This window comes from Peromyscus eremicus, chromosome 8a (assembly GCF_949786415.1).
Source record: "Peromyscus eremicus chromosome 8a, PerEre_H2_v1, whole genome shotgun sequence".
Lineage (NCBI taxonomy): Eukaryota > Metazoa > Chordata > Mammalia > Rodentia > Cricetidae > Peromyscus > Peromyscus eremicus.
The window spans coordinates 53,870,793-53,889,694 of NC_081423.1; the positions used below are offsets into that span (position 1 = coordinate 53,870,793).

Below are 18,902 nucleotides of genomic sequence, written 5' to 3' on the forward strand. Positions count from 1 at the left end.
GTGTGCTTGCCTTTCTTGGATCTCCTCTGTAGACCAGGCTGGCCTCAAAGTCCCATAGATCTGCCTGGCTCTGCCTCCTCAGTGCTGGGATTAAAGGCATGTGCCACCATCTCCTGGGTGAAATAGATGTTTCTATTAGGAAGTATAAATCAGGGCTGGCAAGATGGCTCATTAGGTAAAAGGGGCTTGGCACCAAGCCTGATGACCCAACTATGATTCCTGGGACCCACATGGTGGAAGGAAAGAACCAACTCCCACAAACTGTCTTCTCATCTCCCCACAGGTGTTATGGCATGTGTACCCCCACCCACATACAATAAATAAATAAAAATGTCATCCATCAACTAACCACTGTTTCTGTACTTGTGCACTAAGGCAGGAAATCGTTGTTACTTTATGAGTCAGGTCCTGGTACAGGAACTGACACTGGAGGAAGGGGAAACACAGGAGCACTTGGTAGATACAAAGAACATGAGTTCTTCTCTGTTTGGAAATGTCTTCAACTTTCAGATCTTTGGAGTAACAGAACATGCTTCCTATTTCAGAAGTTGAAAAATAACCCAAACTCTGACTTCCTGGGCTCCCTTGGCAGTTGGGCACCAGGCATGTGACTAACCAGACTCACATCCAGGCTTCCGCTGGCTCATAATGGCAGAGAAGGATGGACAGTGTGGAGCTCTGCAGCCCCAGGAGTCGTGGAACAATGTGTGGCTCAGCAGCTGCAGCGACACAAGCTTCAGTGACTTGGTCTTGCAGCAGGGCAGAGATCTGCTCACCAGACTGGTTCTACAGCAGGGTTCTGGGAACAGTTCCTGGTCACATAACTCCATGTCTGGTTTTCCTGCCCAGAAAATCTTTGAAGTAGTCAATGTCGTTTGTTTTTGTTTGGAGGTTGAGATAGAAACATGTTAGGTAGTTCAGGCTGGCCTCAAACTCATTATGTGGCCAAACCAACCTCATCTTAGCCATCCTCCTGCCTCAACCTCCTTATAGTTGCTGGGATTAGAGGTATGCATCACCACATACACCACAAGACACGGTAATGATGTTTTGCCTGGGCTGGTGTGGAACTCCCATCTCAGCCTACAGAACAACTAATGCTATAGCACATGCTACACTCCCTGGCTCTAGCCATTTTTTTTTTTTTTTTTTTTTGGTTTTTCGAGACAGGGTTTCTCTGTGTAGCTTTGCGCCTTTCCTGGAACTCACTTGGTAGCCCAGGCTGGCCTCGAACTCACAGAGATCTGCCTGGCTCTGCCTCCCGAGTGCTGGGATTAAAGGCGTGCGCCACCACCGCCCGGCCTTTTTTTTTTTTTTTTTTTTTTTTTTTTTTTTTAAATAAAGTGCTGGGATTAAAGATGTGCACACTTCCCAGGCCTACACGACGTATCATTTTCCTGTGGCTTATACCTGAAAGGTGATAGCAATACAGTAGAAAAACCTCCATCCCCAAAGGCTCACCATCATAGCCTCCATCTCTGCTACCTTCTGCCTCACCTCTTGATTCTGCCCTGGTTGTTCCACGAAGCACATGATGGAAGTGGCAAGTCCAGGAACTGGCTGCAGTTAGCGTGTGTCTACCCCTTGTCCGGTCCGCAGCAGTGAGCAGAGATGGGGAAAGCTCATGGTCATGATCCCCCTCTGAGGAGGTAGGATCTTTACATCATGAGATGGGCAGTGGCCCAACAGACCTAACAGCTGACTTTCTGCAACAGAGGACGAACCCAGGCTTGGAAATCAGAAAAGTTCCCAGAGGGATGAATGTTGAGCTGGAACTCACCAGATGTGTGTTGGGAAAAGGTAATGAATGAAAGTTCAAGGACAGCAAAGAAGGATCAGGAAAGGGGGAGCACTAGACAAGGGGGCTGAGCAGGCAGGTGGGCAAGACTCAGACTCGCAGGCCCTGAAGGCCATGTTAGGTACTGCAGATGGCCTCCTGGAGCTGTCAGGAGCCATGAGGAGTTCAAGTGTTTGGCAGATTAGCACACTTGCAGGCAATTCTGCCATGGAAACTAGAAGGGAAGTTGGAGATTTCCGGGATAAACCAGAAGGCTACTGCAGGAAAGGAGGAGATAGTGCCCTGGCCTGGGCAGTGGGGGATGGAGAGATGTGAAAGAAACCAGAGTTGAATCAGCAAGCCTCCATAGTGGGGGATACTGAAGAAGGCAGTAGCACTGGGAGTATTCAGAGTGATCTGGTAAATGAGTAGTTGGGGACAACAGAGGATGAGTGCTGTTTCTCTGTGGTTGGTTTGTTTTGAGATAAAGTCTCAGGATACAGCCGAGGCTGGCCCTGAACTCATGCTCTTCCTGCCTCTGCTTCCCAAGGTCTAGGGGTGTTGACAGTCCTGCACCTCCATGGCTAGCAGATGAAGCGATTTAGATCATGAAGTTGTTTGTTGGTGTATTGGAGGTTTGGGTTTGGTTGTTTTCTGTTTTGTTGTTTGTTGTTGTTTTAATGAGAACGGTCTTCCTTTGTAGTCCACAGCAGGCTTCAAACTCAGGACCTTCCTGAGCCTCTCAGATGAGGTACACCCTTTCTGTACTTGTGGAACATGTAAAAAGAGAGGTCTGAGAGACAATCAGACCTAAGGATCTAGGCCTCAGGAAAAAGGGTCTAGAGCAGGGATAAAAACTTGAGTCTTGGGCAGAGGTGATTAAAGGCACAGCAAAGTATGTTCCAGGTGTTTATGGAGTATATGTTAGGAAAGCCCAAGAATGCTCTGATAACAGGTTTACTGCTCCAGAAAGGTAGAGGAAGAGGGAGCCACAGAGAAGGCTGAGAAGGACCAACCACACCAGCAAGAGGAAAACCAAGCAAATGAGTGTCATTTGTCATGTCCCCAGGAGGGACTAGCCCAGGGTATGGATGCTGCAAAAACAGTTTAGAGAGCATCACCCAAGAGCCCTGTGGATGGAATAGAGGGTGCCAGCAGCCCCAGGTTGGGGGGTGTCAGTTTAGGGCTAGGAAAGGTGGCAGTGGGCTGTAAGGGAGCAGAGAGGAAAATTAGGCATCTCTAAGAACAGCTATGGAGGGTGAGGAGAGAAGGCAGCAGGTAGAAGCTGCACAAAGTTGGTGGTTGGAGAGTCTCTAGATCTTTCCAGGGTGGCAGGAAAGGGAGAGTGTAAAACCAAAGAGGGTTCTGGGGAAAGCTGTGGAGAGAGGTGATAAGGGCTTGTGGCTGGAGGGAGACTGTTCCCTGGGTCACAGGAGTTGCTTATCAGGTTGTCATTTCCTCCACAGGTCCTCTATCTGTTTCCTGCTCTTGGCCTGGCTCTCCTTGGTGTTTGAAGAGAGAAGGACCCAGTCATACCCTGGAAGAAGCTCCGTGCCTTCAGAGGTCTTTCTGCCTGACTGTAAGCTGGGGCTGGGACCAGAGGAGGAGGATCTGAAGGGGGACCAAGAACTAAGGACTGAGGACAGGGGTGGAAGAGAGGGAAAAGTCTGGGAGGTATGGAAGCTGTTTCTGGAAGGCATCCTGAGAGCTAGAGCAGTGGAGGGCTGGAGCCTAGGAAAATTATGCCAAGGGACAGGGTGGCATCCTTTAAACTCCCTTTGCCCACAGGTTCATATGGCTCTCCTCATCCTGCTGTTCCTGCTGCCAAGCCCCTCACATTCCCATCCCACTTGTGATGTCTCCAAAGTGACCAGCTTGCTGGAAGTGAACTGTGAGAACCAGGGGCTGACTGCATTGCCCGCAGACCTGCCAGCAGACACAGGCATCCTCCACATGGGCAAGAACAAACTGGGTGCCTTCTCCACAGCATCCCTGGCGCACTTCACGCACCTCACTCAGCTGGACCTGGATGAATGTGAGCTGACCAGCCTGCAGACTGATGAGAAACTGTCGAAGCTGGATAACCTGAAATTATCCCACAATAATCTGCGAAGTCTGCCCTCCCTAGGTCGGGCTCTGCCTGCACTCACCATCCTTGACATCTCCTTCAACCAGTTGGAATCACTGTCTCCCGGTGTCCTGGAAGGTCTAAGCCAACTCCAAGAGCTCTACCTGCAGAACAATAATCTGAGAAGTCTGTCCCCTGGACTCTTCATGTTCACCACCAAGCTGAACAAACTCAATCTGGCCAACAACAAAATATGTGACCTACCCGCTGGGCTCCTAGATGGGCTGGAAGATCTTGACACCCTCTACCTTCAAGGGAACCGGCTTCATACAATCCCAAAGGGCTTCTTTGGGACCCTCCTCTTGCCTTTTGTTTTTCTCCATGGCAACATCTGGTATTGTGATTGTGATATCCTCTACTTCCGCAACTGGCTCCAGCAAAATTCCAACAATGTCTACTTACGGAAGGAGGGTGAGAATGTCACTGCCTTGGCCCCTAATGTGGCCAGTGTAAGATGTGCCAATTTGGGCTCTGCACCTGTCTACTCCTACCCAGGGAAGGGCTGCCCTATCAGTGGTGATGACTATGATAATTTCTCTGATGTACCTGCTACAAGGGCTGAGGTCAAATTCTCTACTAACACCAAAGCCCATACTACCCACAGGGGCCTACTCTTAGAGACTCCTACCTCTCCAGACAGCCAAATGCCTTCTTGGCCTCCAACCCACAAACCCACTAACAAACAGTACACATCCACCCACATATAGATCCCAGGATTCACCACACTCCCACAGACCATGAAATCCAATGTACACTCTTATAGTGTAAACCCCAAAACTATACCCATCATCACCCCAATCACCCTAGAGCCTACCTCTACCCTGACTAGCTCAGAGCCCAGCACCACACCAATGCTTACAGCCTCCACTCTGACTATTCCAGAGCCCACCACTTCCACCCTAACTACCCCAGAGCCCAGCAGCACTACCCCAAACACACAAGAGCCCATCACCATCCCAACCACTCCAGTGTCCAACATCACCCCAGTGTTCACTACTACCGGGGCATCTGACCCAAATGAGACCATTTCAGAACTATTCTTTACCACAGAACTTACTTTACTCTTAGAATCCATCACAACGACCCCAGAGTTGAACAGCTTCCTAACTGTCCAAGAGATGGCTCAAGGGAATTCTGACACTTTCAAAAGCGATCCTTTGTTTAACTCTGAGTTCTGTTGCCTCCTCCCCCTGGGCTTCTATATTCTGGCTCTCCTCTGGCTCCTATTTGCCTCTATGGTACTCATCTTGTTGCTGACCTGGATCTGGCACGTAAAACCACACACTCTGGACTTGGGCCTCTCTGCTGCCTTGGCCACAAGCACACACACCACAAGTCTGGAGGTTCAGAGGGGAAGACAAGTAACTGCCCTGGGCCTGGCTGCTCTTCCTTCAAGGGTCACTCCCTACTTTCTGTTCTAGCCTTTTCCTATGGGTAAGGCCTAATGGGCATGTTGGGCCTCTGGTAGCAGGATGAAGGCCCTCAGCTCTGAGCCAGGGTCGTGGTCAGGACCTATTGGGAACAGTGGGTATTAGGTACTCAGGCCACAGTCTGTGAAGGTGGGTACTTTAGAGATCCTGAAAGACTCAAAAGGACTCTACTGAGATCTAGCTGGGAGTGGGGGTAGGGGGAAGATGAGACTGCCACAGGGACATGCTATTTACTTCTTTATCTGAAGCCCCCTCTTCACATCCAGACCTCACACATCAAGAGAGGCAGTGAGGTGATGGAACCAGGTGGTCATAGAATCAAGCTCCCTATGTTGCTTAGAGTATTGCCAGGCCATATGGTCACTGCTACCATTTGGGGAAGAGCTAGAAACAGCAAACAGAAGTGGAGCATGGGGCACTGGAGAGATGGCTCAGATGTTTAGAGCACTGTCTATTTTTCCAGAGGACCCAGGTTCAATTCCAGCACCCACATAGCAGTTCACAATGGTCTATAACTCCAGTTCCAGGGGACCGAACACCCATGGCCGAACACCAATGCACATAAAAATAAATTGAAAAAGAAAATTAAGAGATAAAAGGGATTAAAAATAAAAAGTCAAAGTATTGAAAGAAAGAAAGAAAGAAAGAAAGAAATGGAGCATTTTTCTCACATGGAAGAAAACTCGAAAAGCCATTAATCAAGACAGGAACACTATCCCTAAGGTCCATGAATATTTTTTTCCCTGTAACACTTCTTAGTTTTCCACCAGCATTTCCTGTATAATAAAAATGTTTTTAAAAAGGAAATGTAGCTTTCTTTGGGACTTCAGAATGGCTGGAACACCTGGTACAAGAATTCCCAAGTCCTAACTGTCCCACCCTGACCCCAACCACCCAACAAACCTCCAGTTGTAGCTCAGGATGGGTAGGTGGACATAAGGGGTACTTCCTCTACCTTAGTGATTCTTCTGCAGGATTTGAGGACCCACCAGGCTACCTCAAACATCAACCCCAGAACAGAACAATGCCCTAGAGCTGAGAGCCAGTGCTAATGCATGCCTGCCTGCAGCAGAGGTGGGTACATTCCTCACACCCACAACCTCCAGAGCACAAGTCTCCGCACTGGCCAGGTCAGGACTGGGAAAGGGTGTCATCCTGGTGAGTTTGACTGAAGAGTCTTAGGTTTGTTCTTGCAAAGCTGGTTGTAACAGGACCCTCCTATCCCCCAAATCCACTGATTCTGCCATTTGCTAATCTCACCAATGAGGCCTTCTTCCACACCTCATCTCAGTTCCATCCAGGGCTTGGGGCCCAGATAAGAGAAGGAAGATAGCATCTTTCTGGCTCTACAGACTGCCCTTCTCCAGATGGTTCTAGACCTTCCTGTGAACCTGGCTGAATCTCTTTCGTGCCTTCAACTCATCCAGGTAGAGGGCAAACCTCAAGAGGTCAGCCATCAAGGACTTCTTTTCATGGACTCCACCCACCAGTTCAGCTTCATGTCCCTTGGCACTGTGTGCTTGGACCTCTGCATGTCTCATAGGTCACCTGTGTGAGCAGGGCTCCTCCTCTGAGCCTGCCCTCCTCCTAAACCTGACTGCTACTGCTAACAAGTTCTGCCCTCAGCCTGGCAGGGTGCAGTCCTCTGCTCCAGCCATTTCCAAATGTGTCTGTCATCCTCGTGCTAGACTTCAAACTCTTCCAGGTGCAGGCCTTCAAATGTCTCCAGGCAGCCACCACGGGTGGCCTAGGACAGCGTGCATGGAAGGACTAGGGAAGGAGCGGCCGGGGGCCCAGCACCCTCCAGCACTCTCTTTTTGTGTTGAGGCTCCGCCAAGGGCACAGTCGCACCTGCTGTCTGCCTGTTCTCTGGTCTGGCATGCAGCCCTCAGGCTGCCCAGCACTCCTCCTGGTTTGACCTTCCCAAATCTTTTTATGGTCCAAGAAGTTTGCAGGATCCTTGAGGCCCTGGGAACCATACTTAAGAACTGGACGGAAAAAAAATCACTTTCCCCAGCCAACCCAGTTTCTGATCAATATTCTTTCTTTCATCAATCCTTGGGTTGCCTCCCAGTATGCACCCTCAAGAGATTTGGACTTCTCTCTCAACCCTTATGGCTCCATCCTACAGAAGTCCAACTTCGTTCTTTTTCTCTTTTAATTTTGTGTCCTGGAACTCATGCTGTAGAGCAGGCTGGCCTCGAACTCAAAGATCCACCTGCCTTTGTCTCATGGGACTAAAGGTGTGCGCCACCGGTGCCCGGCTCTCCTTTTTAATTTTTTGAGACACGGTTTGTGTGTAGCCCTGGCTGTCCTTGAACAGACATCTGCCTGCCTCTGCCTCCTGGGTTGAAAGGCATGTGCCGCCACACCCCACTTACTTCAATTACACTCTGCACCCCCTCCCTCTTTATGCTGAAAAAGCAGTCATGAGATCCCAGAGGCCTTTCCTGAGAACTGTGATATGGTTTGTAAGGCTGCTGCAGTTTTGGGCACATGGCTTGCAAGCCACACACAAGGCCCAGTTCTCTCTCTCTGTCAGCTGCTGAAGCACGACTTATTTACAGAGTATTTTCATAAAACCAGTCGGTGATTTTCTTTAATATTTTTTGTTAAAAACTCCAGTCTGTTTTCCAGAGACATCGGCTTCTTTGTGCAGTTAGCTCCCCCTAGGGTCCTCAAGACTATCCAGATTTGGGGTTGGTGTTATCAATCCAATTTATTAATTTTGTCCTCAGGGAGGAGGAAGCCATATCCTTCCACCACAGACCCTTGTGGTCATCTGGATAGCTTCTGCTCTCTCCTATCTCCTCAGCTCTGTCTTGGTTTCCCCGGAGAGAGAGGTCTGCTGTTTTGTGTGCCCTGAAACTAACACCCAAGAGGCGACTAGAAGTCCTCAGGGAAGTTTCTCAGGTCCTCCTAGGAATAGCCAGGGACAGAACAATCCTAAGCATCAGGCCAGGCATGGCAAGCTGGAGCAGGGGCAGAAGAGATTAAAGTTCTTAACCGCAAAGGAGTAAACCACACTGGAGAGGGAAAATAAATAGAGGAGTCCAGGGTAGCAGAATCAGGGCCCCAGGGCGCACCGCCTGGAGGAGCAGTAGGTGTCCCGGGAGCCCTGGCATTCTAGTCCCAGGACCTTGCCACATCAGCCACTGAGGAAGAGACGTTTGTAGGCCTTGTTCATCTGTTCCAAGAAGATGAAGGTGAGGACAGTGTGGGGGCCCAGTCGGGCATAGTATGGTGTGAAGCCCTTCCACAGGCTGAAGAAACCCTCATAGCGGACGACTTTCATCAGCACATCCTAGACAGACAGGCCGGTAAGTGCTGGGCTGTGACCTGGCCTCCAGGACTCTGTCCCTACACCCAGCTCCCTCCATATCCCTCCCAGGGCACCCACCACACTCTGACCCAGGCTCCCCCTCCCTGCCGCCTCACCAGCCCGTTCTTGTACTCTGGCTTCCCATCAATCATTCGCATGTTCTGGATCCTGAAAGAGAGGAAGTATGTGTGTGTGAAAGACGAAAGAAGGCCTTCCCAAAGTTCTCCAGTCCCAGGCTACAGACTCACCTAGTCTTGACAATGTCCACAGGCATGGAAGCGGCAGTGGTGACCAGGCCACTGATCATGCTGGCACAGAAGTGGCACAGAATATTGTCAGAGAAGTAGCCTGGGAGGGGAAGAAGCAGTAGGTGGTGGTCAACTCTCGGGTAGCTCAGGCCAGACTGGGCAGTGAGTATTCAGTTCTAGGTCTCTCACCTGAGTCCAGCAAGAACTGTTTGGATTGTGAGTAGGATGCAAGCTGGGCAGCATTGACAACGACAGCTCGGGCCATGGTGGGGATGCAGCCCTGGAGGTCACAGAACGGAGGCAACGGAGAGAGGAGAGTAAAAAAAAAAAAAAAATGCCGGAGACTTGACCCCACACCCCCCAAGATTCAAACCTTTTTTTGCTCACCCGCCACAGTGTGGGGACTCCCTCTTCCCTGGCAATTCGAATTAGGGCATTAAACACATTTTTGTAGCCACGGCGCTGGTCAGCTGGAAGCCTGGGGAAAGGGCAGGGGAAAGCCAAGATCAGGATAGCTCAGGGTCCAGGGGATCAAAGAAAGGGAGGCCTGAGCAGGTGAAGCGCCCTGCTGTAGATCTCGGCTAACAGAAACATGTAAAACCTAGTCCTTTTTCGTTCTGGAGTCGGGCTCAGACCTGGAACTCACCGGCCGTCAGCAGTCATCCTGATGAGCGCCACCTCGGCTGGTGTCCCCACAAATGCACCAGTTGCACCTGCCGTCATGCCGATCAGGGCTTTCAACAGGAAGCCAGGGGGTGTCCCATCAGCCCCAGTCAGGCGCTCAAACAACACCGTGTAGATGCCAAGCCGAGTAGTGGTGTAGGTGGCCTGGCGCAGTAGGCCAGCGGACAGCCTGAGAAGCAGAAATGTCAGCACAGCTTATCAAGCCAAGGTCTGGACCTGCCAACCCACACCCTCCCTTCCCAACTTGAGGCCCCAGTACCCAGTATAAATGCCCTTCAGCCCTTCTGCCTTCAGGATGCTGGTGAGGGCATGGAAGCTGGTTTTGTACTCTCGAGTCTTGGCCCCTTCACCACTCAACTGCATCCGGTTCTTCACCAAGTCCAGAGGCTGCACAAAAACGGTAGCACCCATCCTGAAGTGAAGCAGTAAGACAGGAAAGCAATCAGAGATCAGCTGTCCCAGCTCTATTCGTGTCTACTGCAACCTGGCAGCAAGAAGTTACAAAGGTCAGGGCCTGACATGCAGCTACGGATTCAGGAGGCTGGTGGGCATGAATATCAGTGTGTGCACGAAGGGCAATGTGCCAGAAAAGAAGTTCAGATGTCCAGTAAAGACCACGCAAATCAAAATGGCTCAGGCAGTTCCTCGGTGTTCAAGCAGAATTAGACCACAGGCAGTCTGACTAAGGAGTGGAGAGGGCATCCACAACCTAGGACTCCAAGCAGTCCTCTAACAAAGCGTTTGAACAACCTAGACCCACCACACAAACAGGCCAGTGAAGCAATGGTGGTGGAAACACGGGGCAATGACCCTTGACTGCAACCAGCCCAGTAGGGGCCCCGCAATGGGTGAATAGATCCTGGCAGCCCATCAGGGACCTCGCAATACTCTGGACATCATGGTGAGCCCCCACCGGCTCAATTTACTGGAACATACCCCGAGATGCACTGGGCCCAGTTGCTTGCGCCCGTCCCTTCCTCCTTTTTCCCATCCCTGGGGCCTGAGCTTACCCAGCCAGGCCCCCAAACAGGAACTTGACCGACTTAGGGGAGGTACGGGGCTTCCCGTCCATCCGGCCAGCGCCGGGACTCGCCGTCGCCGCCATCGCCCCTTGATGGCCCTCGGCTTTGGGTCCCGTGCACGCACAGCCCCGCTCGCGCCCAAGGTGACACCAGCGCGCAACAGGGCGAGGGCGCGCGCGCGCACGCCCCTCCGACAGGCAAGTCTGGCTCCAGCTAGAAACTGGGAAGGGGGAGGAAAGGGGGCGCAGGCGCGTAGCGCAAAGGCGGCCGGGAATGAGGCGGGGCTAGGATGCGTGAGAGAAGGGGCGTGGCCGACTTAGGAAGGCTCTGTGTAGCCCCCGCCCTTGCCGAATTGGAATCGCGGGAAACTAGTATGTTTGAAAATCTCGCGAGAGCGAGTGAGTCAGCCGAGTTAGGGCTAGGAGACCTCTCGCGATAATTAAAGCGGCGAGACCGGGTGGTGGTGCGCACTCTCGCGATACTTGAAGGTACCGCAGCGACCAGAAGGAGGAGAGGTTTGTAAACAGGGCACTGAGGGGAAAACAATTAGATCGTCTTCTGGGCATCGGAGCTCCCTCCATCTCCGCAGGAACTCTCTCCATGTCTAACATTTCTTTCAACCGGCCTTTTAGGACCGGAAGTCCTCCGTCCTGAGCGTCCAATACTGGAAGCGGCCTTTCTTTACCGGAAACCCTTTTCCAGGGGGATCGGAAGACGGCCTACCTGGCCGGAAGTCCCACCTCTTTGAGATTCCCCCACCCTTCCTTAAGTTTTTCTGTTACTTATTTGCCTTCGTTTCTATTCTCCGTTTTATTTCTGCACCAGAGAAAGCTACATTGTCTCCCTCCCAGCTCCACTAAGCTGGTTTCATACCTCACTTCCCGAGTAGTCGGAGTTCCTTCCCCGACGCCCCCATGTAGCTGAGAAAGTGGGACCTGGGGGTGGTTGGACCCCTGGGATCCTGAAGGAGAGGCAGAGAGGGCGCAGAACTCGGCTTCTGCTCCTGCTATCAGGGCGCGACCTCTTCAGCCTTACCCCTCCCGCTGCCATGCACCCTGCGGCCTTCCCGCTTCCTGTTGTTGTGGCTACTGTGCTGTGGGGAGCATCCCCTATCCGAGGGCTTATTCGAGCGGTGAGTCTAAGGGTCGGATGGGGGAAGGGTGCTGAGAAGGGGTTTCAGGCTGAAGAAAAAAACATGGACTATTTTGTTTGCAGACCTCGGAGCACAATGCCAGCATGGACTTTGCAGACCTCCCAGCTCTATTTGGGGCTGCCCTGAGCGAGGAGGGACTCCAGGTGATGCTCTCCCCATTTCCTTATAGTCTCTATCCTGGGCAGGGGTTGAGTAGCCGTGCTCTGGATCAAACTGGAGGTAGGAAATAGTCGAGTTGCAACGGAATGCATTGGGCTGTTGATAGAGCTCAGTGATAGGGTGCTTACCTTAGTAAGATTGAATCACCAACAGCCCCCCCCCCCAAAAAAAACCCTAAGTACATGACCATGTCCAAAGCAGAGTCCAGAATCTAGAGGTAGAAGGCAGTGTCCTAGAACTCCCAAATATAAGAGGCAGACTGAAGAGTGAATTATGGGGAAAAAAAAAACAAAACAGGTGCTTATCAGTAATGTCTCTAGAGCTTACTGTTTGTATGGATGGCTGTGGACCCTTAGTAAAATGGGTAATAGAAATTAGCTTAGAGCTAAGTTATGTTAACTAGTAAGTGAGGTAAGCATGTCTGCAATAGGTTATTACAAAATTCTCGCCACATAGGAAGAATTCAGTTGGACCATGGATAGCAGTTGTTGTTTGTAAGATGGATAATTGGAAAATGAAGCAAATTGAATGTGTTGTATGTACTTGAAAGACGAATGTGGGGGGAAAAAAAACTTGAAAATGACACGGTTGAGTAGCAGTCTGTATTATTATTAGTGGGAAATTGGAAACAAAACAAAACAAAAAAAAAAAAAAACAACTAAAGTAGCCTAGAATTTTGAGAAGTTCAGGGAGCCTCTGCTAAAGGGATGTTTTGTACTGTAAGTGCATCTTCGGGAAGCTAGAGATGTAGATTCTGCTTTTTTGTTTGGTTTTTTTAGACAGGTTTCTCTGTGTAACCCTGGCTGTCCTGAACTCTTTGTAGACCAGGCTGGCCTCCATTCAAAAGACCTGCCTGCCTCTGCTTTCCAGGTGCTGGGATTAAATGCATGCATTACCATGGCTGCCTGAAATGTAGAGTCTGATTTGGGTGGGATGCTGAGACCTCAAGAATGAGTACTGAGGGTAGAGCTGCAGAATACAGTGTGTGTGTAGCATTATGCTGGATAGGCTCTGTGGGAGGCAGAATGTAAAGATGGAAAATGTTTGCTTTTCTCCCTCAGGGGTTCCTTGTGGAGGCCCACCCAGAAAATGCCTGCAGTCCCATTGCCCCACCACCCTCAGCCCCGGTCAATGGGTCAGTCTTTATTGCACTGCTTCGAAGATTCGACTGCAACTTTGACCTCAAGGTTGCTAAATGTGGAATGGGAGTTGGTAAACAGGGTAAATGACACCGGGAGTGAGGAGAGGCACAGTTTATGACTCCTGTCCCTGCTGTCTCCCTAGGTCCTAAATGCCCAGAAAGCTGGGTATGGTGCAGCTGTGGTACACAATGTCAATTCCAATGAGCTTCTGAACATGGTGTGGAACAGTGGTAAGGCTGGGGACATCTGCACTACTGGGTTTTCAAGTAGAAGGACTAAAGACCGAAAGAGGCCAGTTCTTTAGGTGGGATGGGCAAAAGTGTCAAATGCCAGTTCCAGGAATTGTGTGGAAGGTAAATCCCTAATATCCTGTTCCCTGCAGAGGAAATCCAACAGCAGATCTGGATCCCATCTGTATTTATTGGAGAGAGAAGTGCAGAGTACCTACGCGCCCTTTTTGTCTATGAGAAGGGGTAGGACATATGCTTTCTTCCCACTTGTCTCCCACCCTTTCCATGGATGGCAGCCTGGAGCCCAAGCCTCACTGCGCTACCCACTCAGGCTCAAGTTCTTCATCTTTTTTTTTTTTTTTTTTTTTTAAACTTTCTCTTCACCCATGTCTTGTCCTAATCCAGTTACCTGGTTTTGCCTGGCTTGAGGCTTGTCTTTGTTTCCTCAGGGCGCGGGTGCTTCTTGTTCCAGACAATAGCTTCCCCTTGGGCTATTATCTCATTCCTTTCACTGGAATCATAGGACTGCTGGTTTTGGCCATGGGATCAGTACTGGTGAGTAGCCATGGGGAGAACTTACAAGGCCAGACTGGGTCTGGAGATGGGAAGTGCGGTGGTTGTTGGATTTTCCTTTTTTTTTTTTTTTAATTAAGCCTGGCCCACTCTCCCTTACCCCTAGATAGTTCGTTGTATCCAGCACCGGAAACGGCTCCAGCGGAACCGACTTACCAAAGAGCAACTGAAACAGATTCCTACTCATGACTATCAAAAGGGTAAGGGCATGGGAACAGAGCCCATCTTAAAGGAGTTTTGAGCCCAGTAGATCAGGGATAAAAAAAGCGGTGAGGTGCTAGAAGATGCCACCATTGCTTCTTTTTTACACACAACCAACCACAAAGGAGGTAGGGTAGAGCAGGAGTAGAAAACAAAGTCAAGTAGAAATTTTGACCTTATGTGTGAGTGTGGAGAGTAGAAAGACATAAGGAGCTGGGAGGACTCAGACAGCAGGTGAGGAGTTGGGTTAAGCCCTGGAGCCTCCAGTGCCATATAAGGGTATAGCAGAAGCCTCGTCCCTCCCACTTCTGCTTCCCCTCCTCCCCTCCCCCCAACCCACTTCCCTTATCTCTCCTTGTCCCCTCTAGCCCCATGCTTTTCTGTGGCCTGCCCTAAGAGCTTGCACTGGCTTGGGAAAACAATTCTTACACGTTTTAATTCTAGCCTTCCACTATGAACTCTCTTGGGCTTGGTTCTGAATGGCTCAGTGCATCCTTTCTTTCTCCCAGGAGATCAATATGATGTCTGTGCCATCTGTCTGGATGAGTATGAGGATGGGGACAAGCTTCGGGTACTTCCTTGTGCACATGGTGAGGCCACTACCTCTGCCTATGCCCCACCTGCAGAGCCCAGGTACTTTATACATTCCTTTCCATAGCCTATCACAGCCGCTGTGTGGACCCCTGGCTCACTCAGACCCGGAAGACTTGCCCCATCTGCAAACAGCCTGTCCATCGGGGTCCTGGGGATGAGGAGCAGGAGGAAGAAACTCAAGGGCAAGAGGAAGGTGATGAGGAAGGGGAGCCAAGGGACCAACCTGCTTCAGAGTGGACCCCACTCCTGGGCTCTAGCCCTACTCTTCCCACCTCCTTTGGATCTCTAGCCCCAGCACCCCTGGTCTTTCCTGGGCCCTCTACAGACCCCCCACCCTCCCCTTCATCTGCTGCCCTGGCCTGAAACTCCCACACTTGGGACCTCTGGTGATCTATTTGCACAAACTCTTCCTCCAGTCTAATAAGCTGAGGGATAGGGGACATTTCCACCCCAGGTTCTCAAACTGGCCTCATCCTTTTGAGGTGGCTGGGAACCTTAGGGACATGGTCTTCACTTCTTGGGTTAATAAAATTGTTTTTGTGGACTAAGAAAGAGTAAGATCATTTTTATACAGGTGAAATTCTGGAAAAAGAATCACCTCATGAGACGAACTTGTCAGAGGGACAGCCCCAGCTGCCTCTGCTATGACTCAGGGAGGGGGAGCCCCACCTACACAGGATGACTCAAGTGGCCCTGCCTCAGCCACAGGCTTGGACCCATTCTCTGGTCTAGATGGCTATGTTCCATCATACACATTCAACTGGGCCTGAAATGGAAATACCACTATAGAGGGGCCTTGGGCACATGAAAGAATGCTTAGTCTTGGGGGGTGAAAAGCAGAAAGGAAAGGAATGCAAAGGGTTCAGTCTGGACACCGCCAAGACGCAAATAGCTAAGCTCAATGGTGGTGGGCCACAGCACCTGCCTCCAACTAATACCCCAAGTGCAAAACCACACAGGACCTTGTTAGTAGAATCTTTTTTATTCAGAAAAAAAAAAAAAAAAGAAAAAAAACCCAAAAAATTTTTCCAAACACACACAGGAGGGGGTATGGGTAAGGGGAGGTATCTGTCTGTCCAGCCCCAGCCCCCGGCCCATGTGGTTTTGGCAGCAATAAGGGAAATGGGGTAATGGCCCAAAAAAATAATGGTGTGTGTGTGTGTATGGAAAGAAGGGGTGCAAAAGCTGAAGGGAGCGGTGGGGGAGGGGACAGATGAGGTCAGTACTGGGAACGCCGCAGGTGGGAGGCCATTTCATAACATTTCTTGTTGATCAAACCACCATGGACACCTTCTTTGCCCATCAGCAGGACTAGCGCTGGAGGAAAGAGAAAGGAGGCTAGGACCCAGGTGTCACAATTCAACCCTGCCAGCTGTTCAGCAGCTGTCCAGCCCTGGGGGCTGTAACCTAACCTCATTCCTCCCAACCACCCCCCAACACACACAGGCAGGCTGTCAGTCACCCTAAAACAATAGAGCTTTTCAAAGGAGGAAAAAAAAATCTAGCTTAAAGACTAGGGAAGAAAATGCAAAATGTCGAGGTCACACACAGGCTGTAGACTTGTATGGCTTGTATGCTGTGGATGAGCTTCCTACCTCTAAAGTTTACAGGACTCAAGATTAGAGTCAACACTGACTTAAGATTCCAATAACCTATACCAAGCAAACTAATCTCAAAAAGCTTAAGGCAGGAAGGGACTTAGGCAGTGTTATTTAGTCCCTTTACAAGATGGGGAGCCAGAGGTAGAAAACCCAAAGGTTCCCACATCCAGCAGACCGTGAGTAAAATACTGTTTTGCAACCTTCACATTGAGGAACCACAGAAAACCCCCTACCGATTAACAAAAGGAGATACATCAGGGATTTCAAAGCTTGAGAACCAACCATTCAAACTCAGAAACTTACTCTTGGCAGTCATGGTGACAGTGACATTGAAGGTTGGGGCTCCTCCGGTGCTCTTGGTACGAAGATCCATTGTAAATTCCCCATCCTGCAGCAGTGAGTCCCGGATCACAGAACATTTCTGGCCCCCAAGTGTCAGCCCATTCACGAAAAAACTTGACCGGTCTTTGCCTACCAGGACACCAACCTCAGCTGGCTGGAAGAATCAGAATCAATCACCTCATTAAGTTAGTGCACCGGCTAACTCGTTTTCCAAGAATCCACTTATTTATCCTGGAGTTGGGGGTGAATGTGCTTCATACACACCATCAAAACTTGGGGGGGGGGGAGGTGCAGAAAAAGATCATAATCCTAAGGCCTAATAAATGGGACCAGGGAAGAAGGAATAATACTTCTCTAAAGACTTAGGCCTTGATGTTAAATAGGGAAAGCAAAGGGAGAAAAACCTGGGTACCAAAAATCAATCAATGATCCAGGGGGAGCCTTTGGATGCTCAGAACAGTCCTTCAGGAAAAGCAGAAGCGGAGAGGGTGAGGGAGGGGGCAGGGAAGGAGGAGAAGCAACTTTGTCCTTATTTGGTCAAAGGTTCTGCAGGCGTTGTTGGGAACCCGGACGCCTGGGTCTCCCGGTAACCTAGAGTTTAGGTCCAGGTATCTACGCCCCACGATGAGGAAGCCGACCCCTGGGGGCTTTCTAGGAAAGTTGAGAAACTTTTAAGGGTTGGGGGACTAGGCTGTCTTGAGTGTAGACATTCCGGGGAACCTTTCTTCTTCTCCCCCCTTAAACCCCAAACCCCTATATCCGGTACCCTCCCGCCCGGAAATCCCCTTCCCCCCCCATTCGAACTTCCGCTCCCCCTCCCCACTTCCGGGCAGTGTGGCCAGGGAAGGTGGTGGGGACAGCAGCAACCTTATCCCTTCACTTTTACGGTGTCAGAACTTCTCACAAAGTTCCCTTACTCCGGGCCGGCCCGGATGGCGGGAAGGGAGGGTGAGGGGGACTTCCGGGTTTGGCTTCACAGGAATGTTGAGGCTAACGTGCCGAATTGGGGGTGTGTGTGAGTGTGTGTGTGGCGGCCTCGCCCTCTCTAACGGAGCTGGGAGGGGCAGGCAGCTCCCGGAGGTCGGGCGAGGGCCCGAGGCCACGCGCCTGGAGCTCCCACCAGCGCAGAGGCAAACAATGGTGGAGGGAGCGCGAGCGGGCGGCCCAAAGGGGAGCCGGGGCTCCCCGAGCCCCCTTATCAATCCCAAGCCCAGGCCAAAACGCAGCGCGTGCCTGCCCCGCCCTGGAGGAGGCGGAAGTGGGCCGCCGCACCGGGCGGCGCGCCCCTCCCCGCCCTGTGCCCCGGATGTAACGCCCCGTCGCAGAAAGCGGGGTGGCGGGCGGGATGGGCGCCGCCGCCGCCGCCGCCGCCGCCGCGGAGCGTAGGGCTCGGGGGGCAACCGAGGGAGCTAGGTCCATGCAGCCGCCATTCGCGCCGCTTCCAGGCAGAGGACCAGATCCCGGCCTCTCGCTGCCTTCGCTAGACTGCGCCCGCCCCCACCCGAGCCTCTCCCCGAGGGTCTGAGCCCCGTCACTGCCCCGGACCGCACAAGCCTCGCAGTACCGTAATGCTAACGAAGGTCTTCCCGGGGACGGCGGCCCAGACGGAGGGCGAGTCCTTGTAGCCTACGATGGCCGCGTCCTGACAGGTCCCGTCCGCCATGAGGCTGTCGATGTAGGCGTTCCACCCGGCCATGGCGCTGCTGCTGGGGCTGCTCTGCGGGCTGCTGCTGGGGCCGCGGGCTGGGCTCGGGCTGGCGGGCGGGGGGAGGCAGAGAGCTCGGGGCACGCGCTGCCGTCCGGAACGCGGCTCTGTTAGCTGTGCAGCAGCCCTCGCACCGCCACTTCCTGCTCCTCCCCCCCCCCCTAGATTTTTATTTGCAAAGGGCGGCGGGGCGGGGCCTGCTCCCCATTCCCTCCCTCCACACCCCCCTCCCTCCCCGGCCTGGCCAGATAGCGAACTTTTGCAAATGCAATTTTAAAAAGCCCTCCCCCCGCCCACCCCCCACCTCCCCGCTTTTGCAAAATTTGCCGAGTTCGATGGAAAGCCGTGCAAAAGGCTGGCGTGGTGGTGGTGGTGGTGGTGGTGGTGGTGGTGGCGGTGGCGGTGGCAGGAGCGAGGTTTAGGTTAGGGCTCGCTCCAATTCATACTGAATACAAACCCCTTCGGCATAAAAGGAGGAAGCCGGAGGGAGACGGGAGAGAAAAAGGAGGAAAATTAGTAAGGTTGAGCACATTCAAGTGGGTGCGGGGAACCCAGGGTTAAACCGAATGATTCCCTCACACACTCACACAC

General features: G+C 51.7%; 4 protein-coding genes across 7 annotated transcripts; 2 read left to right on the plus strand and 2 right to left on the minus strand.

The window, feature by feature from the left end:
- The first annotated feature begins 3,571 nt into the window (after positions 1-3,571).
- On the plus strand, positions 3,572-4,846 carry LOC131917324 (platelet glycoprotein Ib alpha chain-like). The gene has a single exon (XM_059271079.1). The coding sequence runs from the start codon at positions 3,572-3,574 to the stop codon at positions 4,610-4,612; it is 1,041 nt and encodes a 346-aa protein (XP_059127062.1). The 3' UTR covers positions 4,613-4,846.
- A 3,060-nt stretch (positions 4,847-7,906) lies between these two features.
- Positions 7,907-10,851, minus strand: Slc25a11 (solute carrier family 25 member 11). The gene is made up of 8 exons (XM_059269475.1): positions 10,600-10,851; positions 9,849-10,001; positions 9,552-9,758; positions 9,293-9,383; positions 9,095-9,185; positions 8,906-9,005; positions 8,774-8,825; positions 7,907-8,639 (listed from the first exon to the last, which is right to left on the minus strand). Exons 1-8 carry the CDS (start codon positions 10,692-10,694, stop codon positions 8,484-8,486), a joined length of 945 nt encoding a protein of 314 aa, XP_059125458.1. The 5' UTR covers positions 10,695-10,851; the 3' UTR covers positions 7,907-8,483.
- Positions 10,852-11,001: 150 nt separating this feature from the next.
- Positions 11,002-15,215, plus strand: Rnf167 (ring finger protein 167). Of its 4 annotated transcripts, XM_059269477.1 has the most exons (10): positions 11,002-11,126; positions 11,244-11,743; positions 11,827-11,983; positions 12,985-13,058; positions 13,208-13,295; positions 13,448-13,538; positions 13,745-13,850; positions 13,975-14,068; positions 14,579-14,659; positions 14,728-15,215. In XM_059269477.1, the coding sequence occupies exons 2-10, from the start codon at positions 11,660-11,662 to the stop codon at positions 15,024-15,026; spliced, it is 1,074 nt and encodes a 357-aa protein (XP_059125460.1). In that variant the 5' UTR covers positions 11,002-11,126; positions 11,244-11,659; the 3' UTR covers positions 15,027-15,215. The 4 variants fall into 4 exon arrangements, with proteins under 4 accessions (XP_059125460.1, XP_059125459.1, XP_059125461.1 ...); XM_059269476.1 differs by lacking the exon at positions 11,002-11,126 and having other exon boundaries at positions 11,144-11,743; XM_059269478.1 differs by lacking the exon at positions 11,002-11,126 and having other exon boundaries at positions 11,144-11,743; positions 11,827-11,907; positions 12,985-13,110.
- Positions 15,216-15,677: 462 nt separating this feature from the next.
- On the minus strand, positions 15,678-18,446 carry Pfn1 (profilin 1). Its single transcript, XM_059269480.1, has 3 exons — positions 18,171-18,446; positions 16,568-16,760; positions 15,678-15,980 (listed from the first exon to the last, which is right to left on the minus strand). The coding sequence occupies exons 1-3, from the start codon at positions 18,300-18,302 to the stop codon at positions 15,883-15,885; spliced, it is 423 nt and encodes a 140-aa protein (XP_059125463.1). The 5' UTR covers positions 18,303-18,446; the 3' UTR covers positions 15,678-15,882.
- Positions 18,447-18,902: the final 456 nt, after the last annotated feature.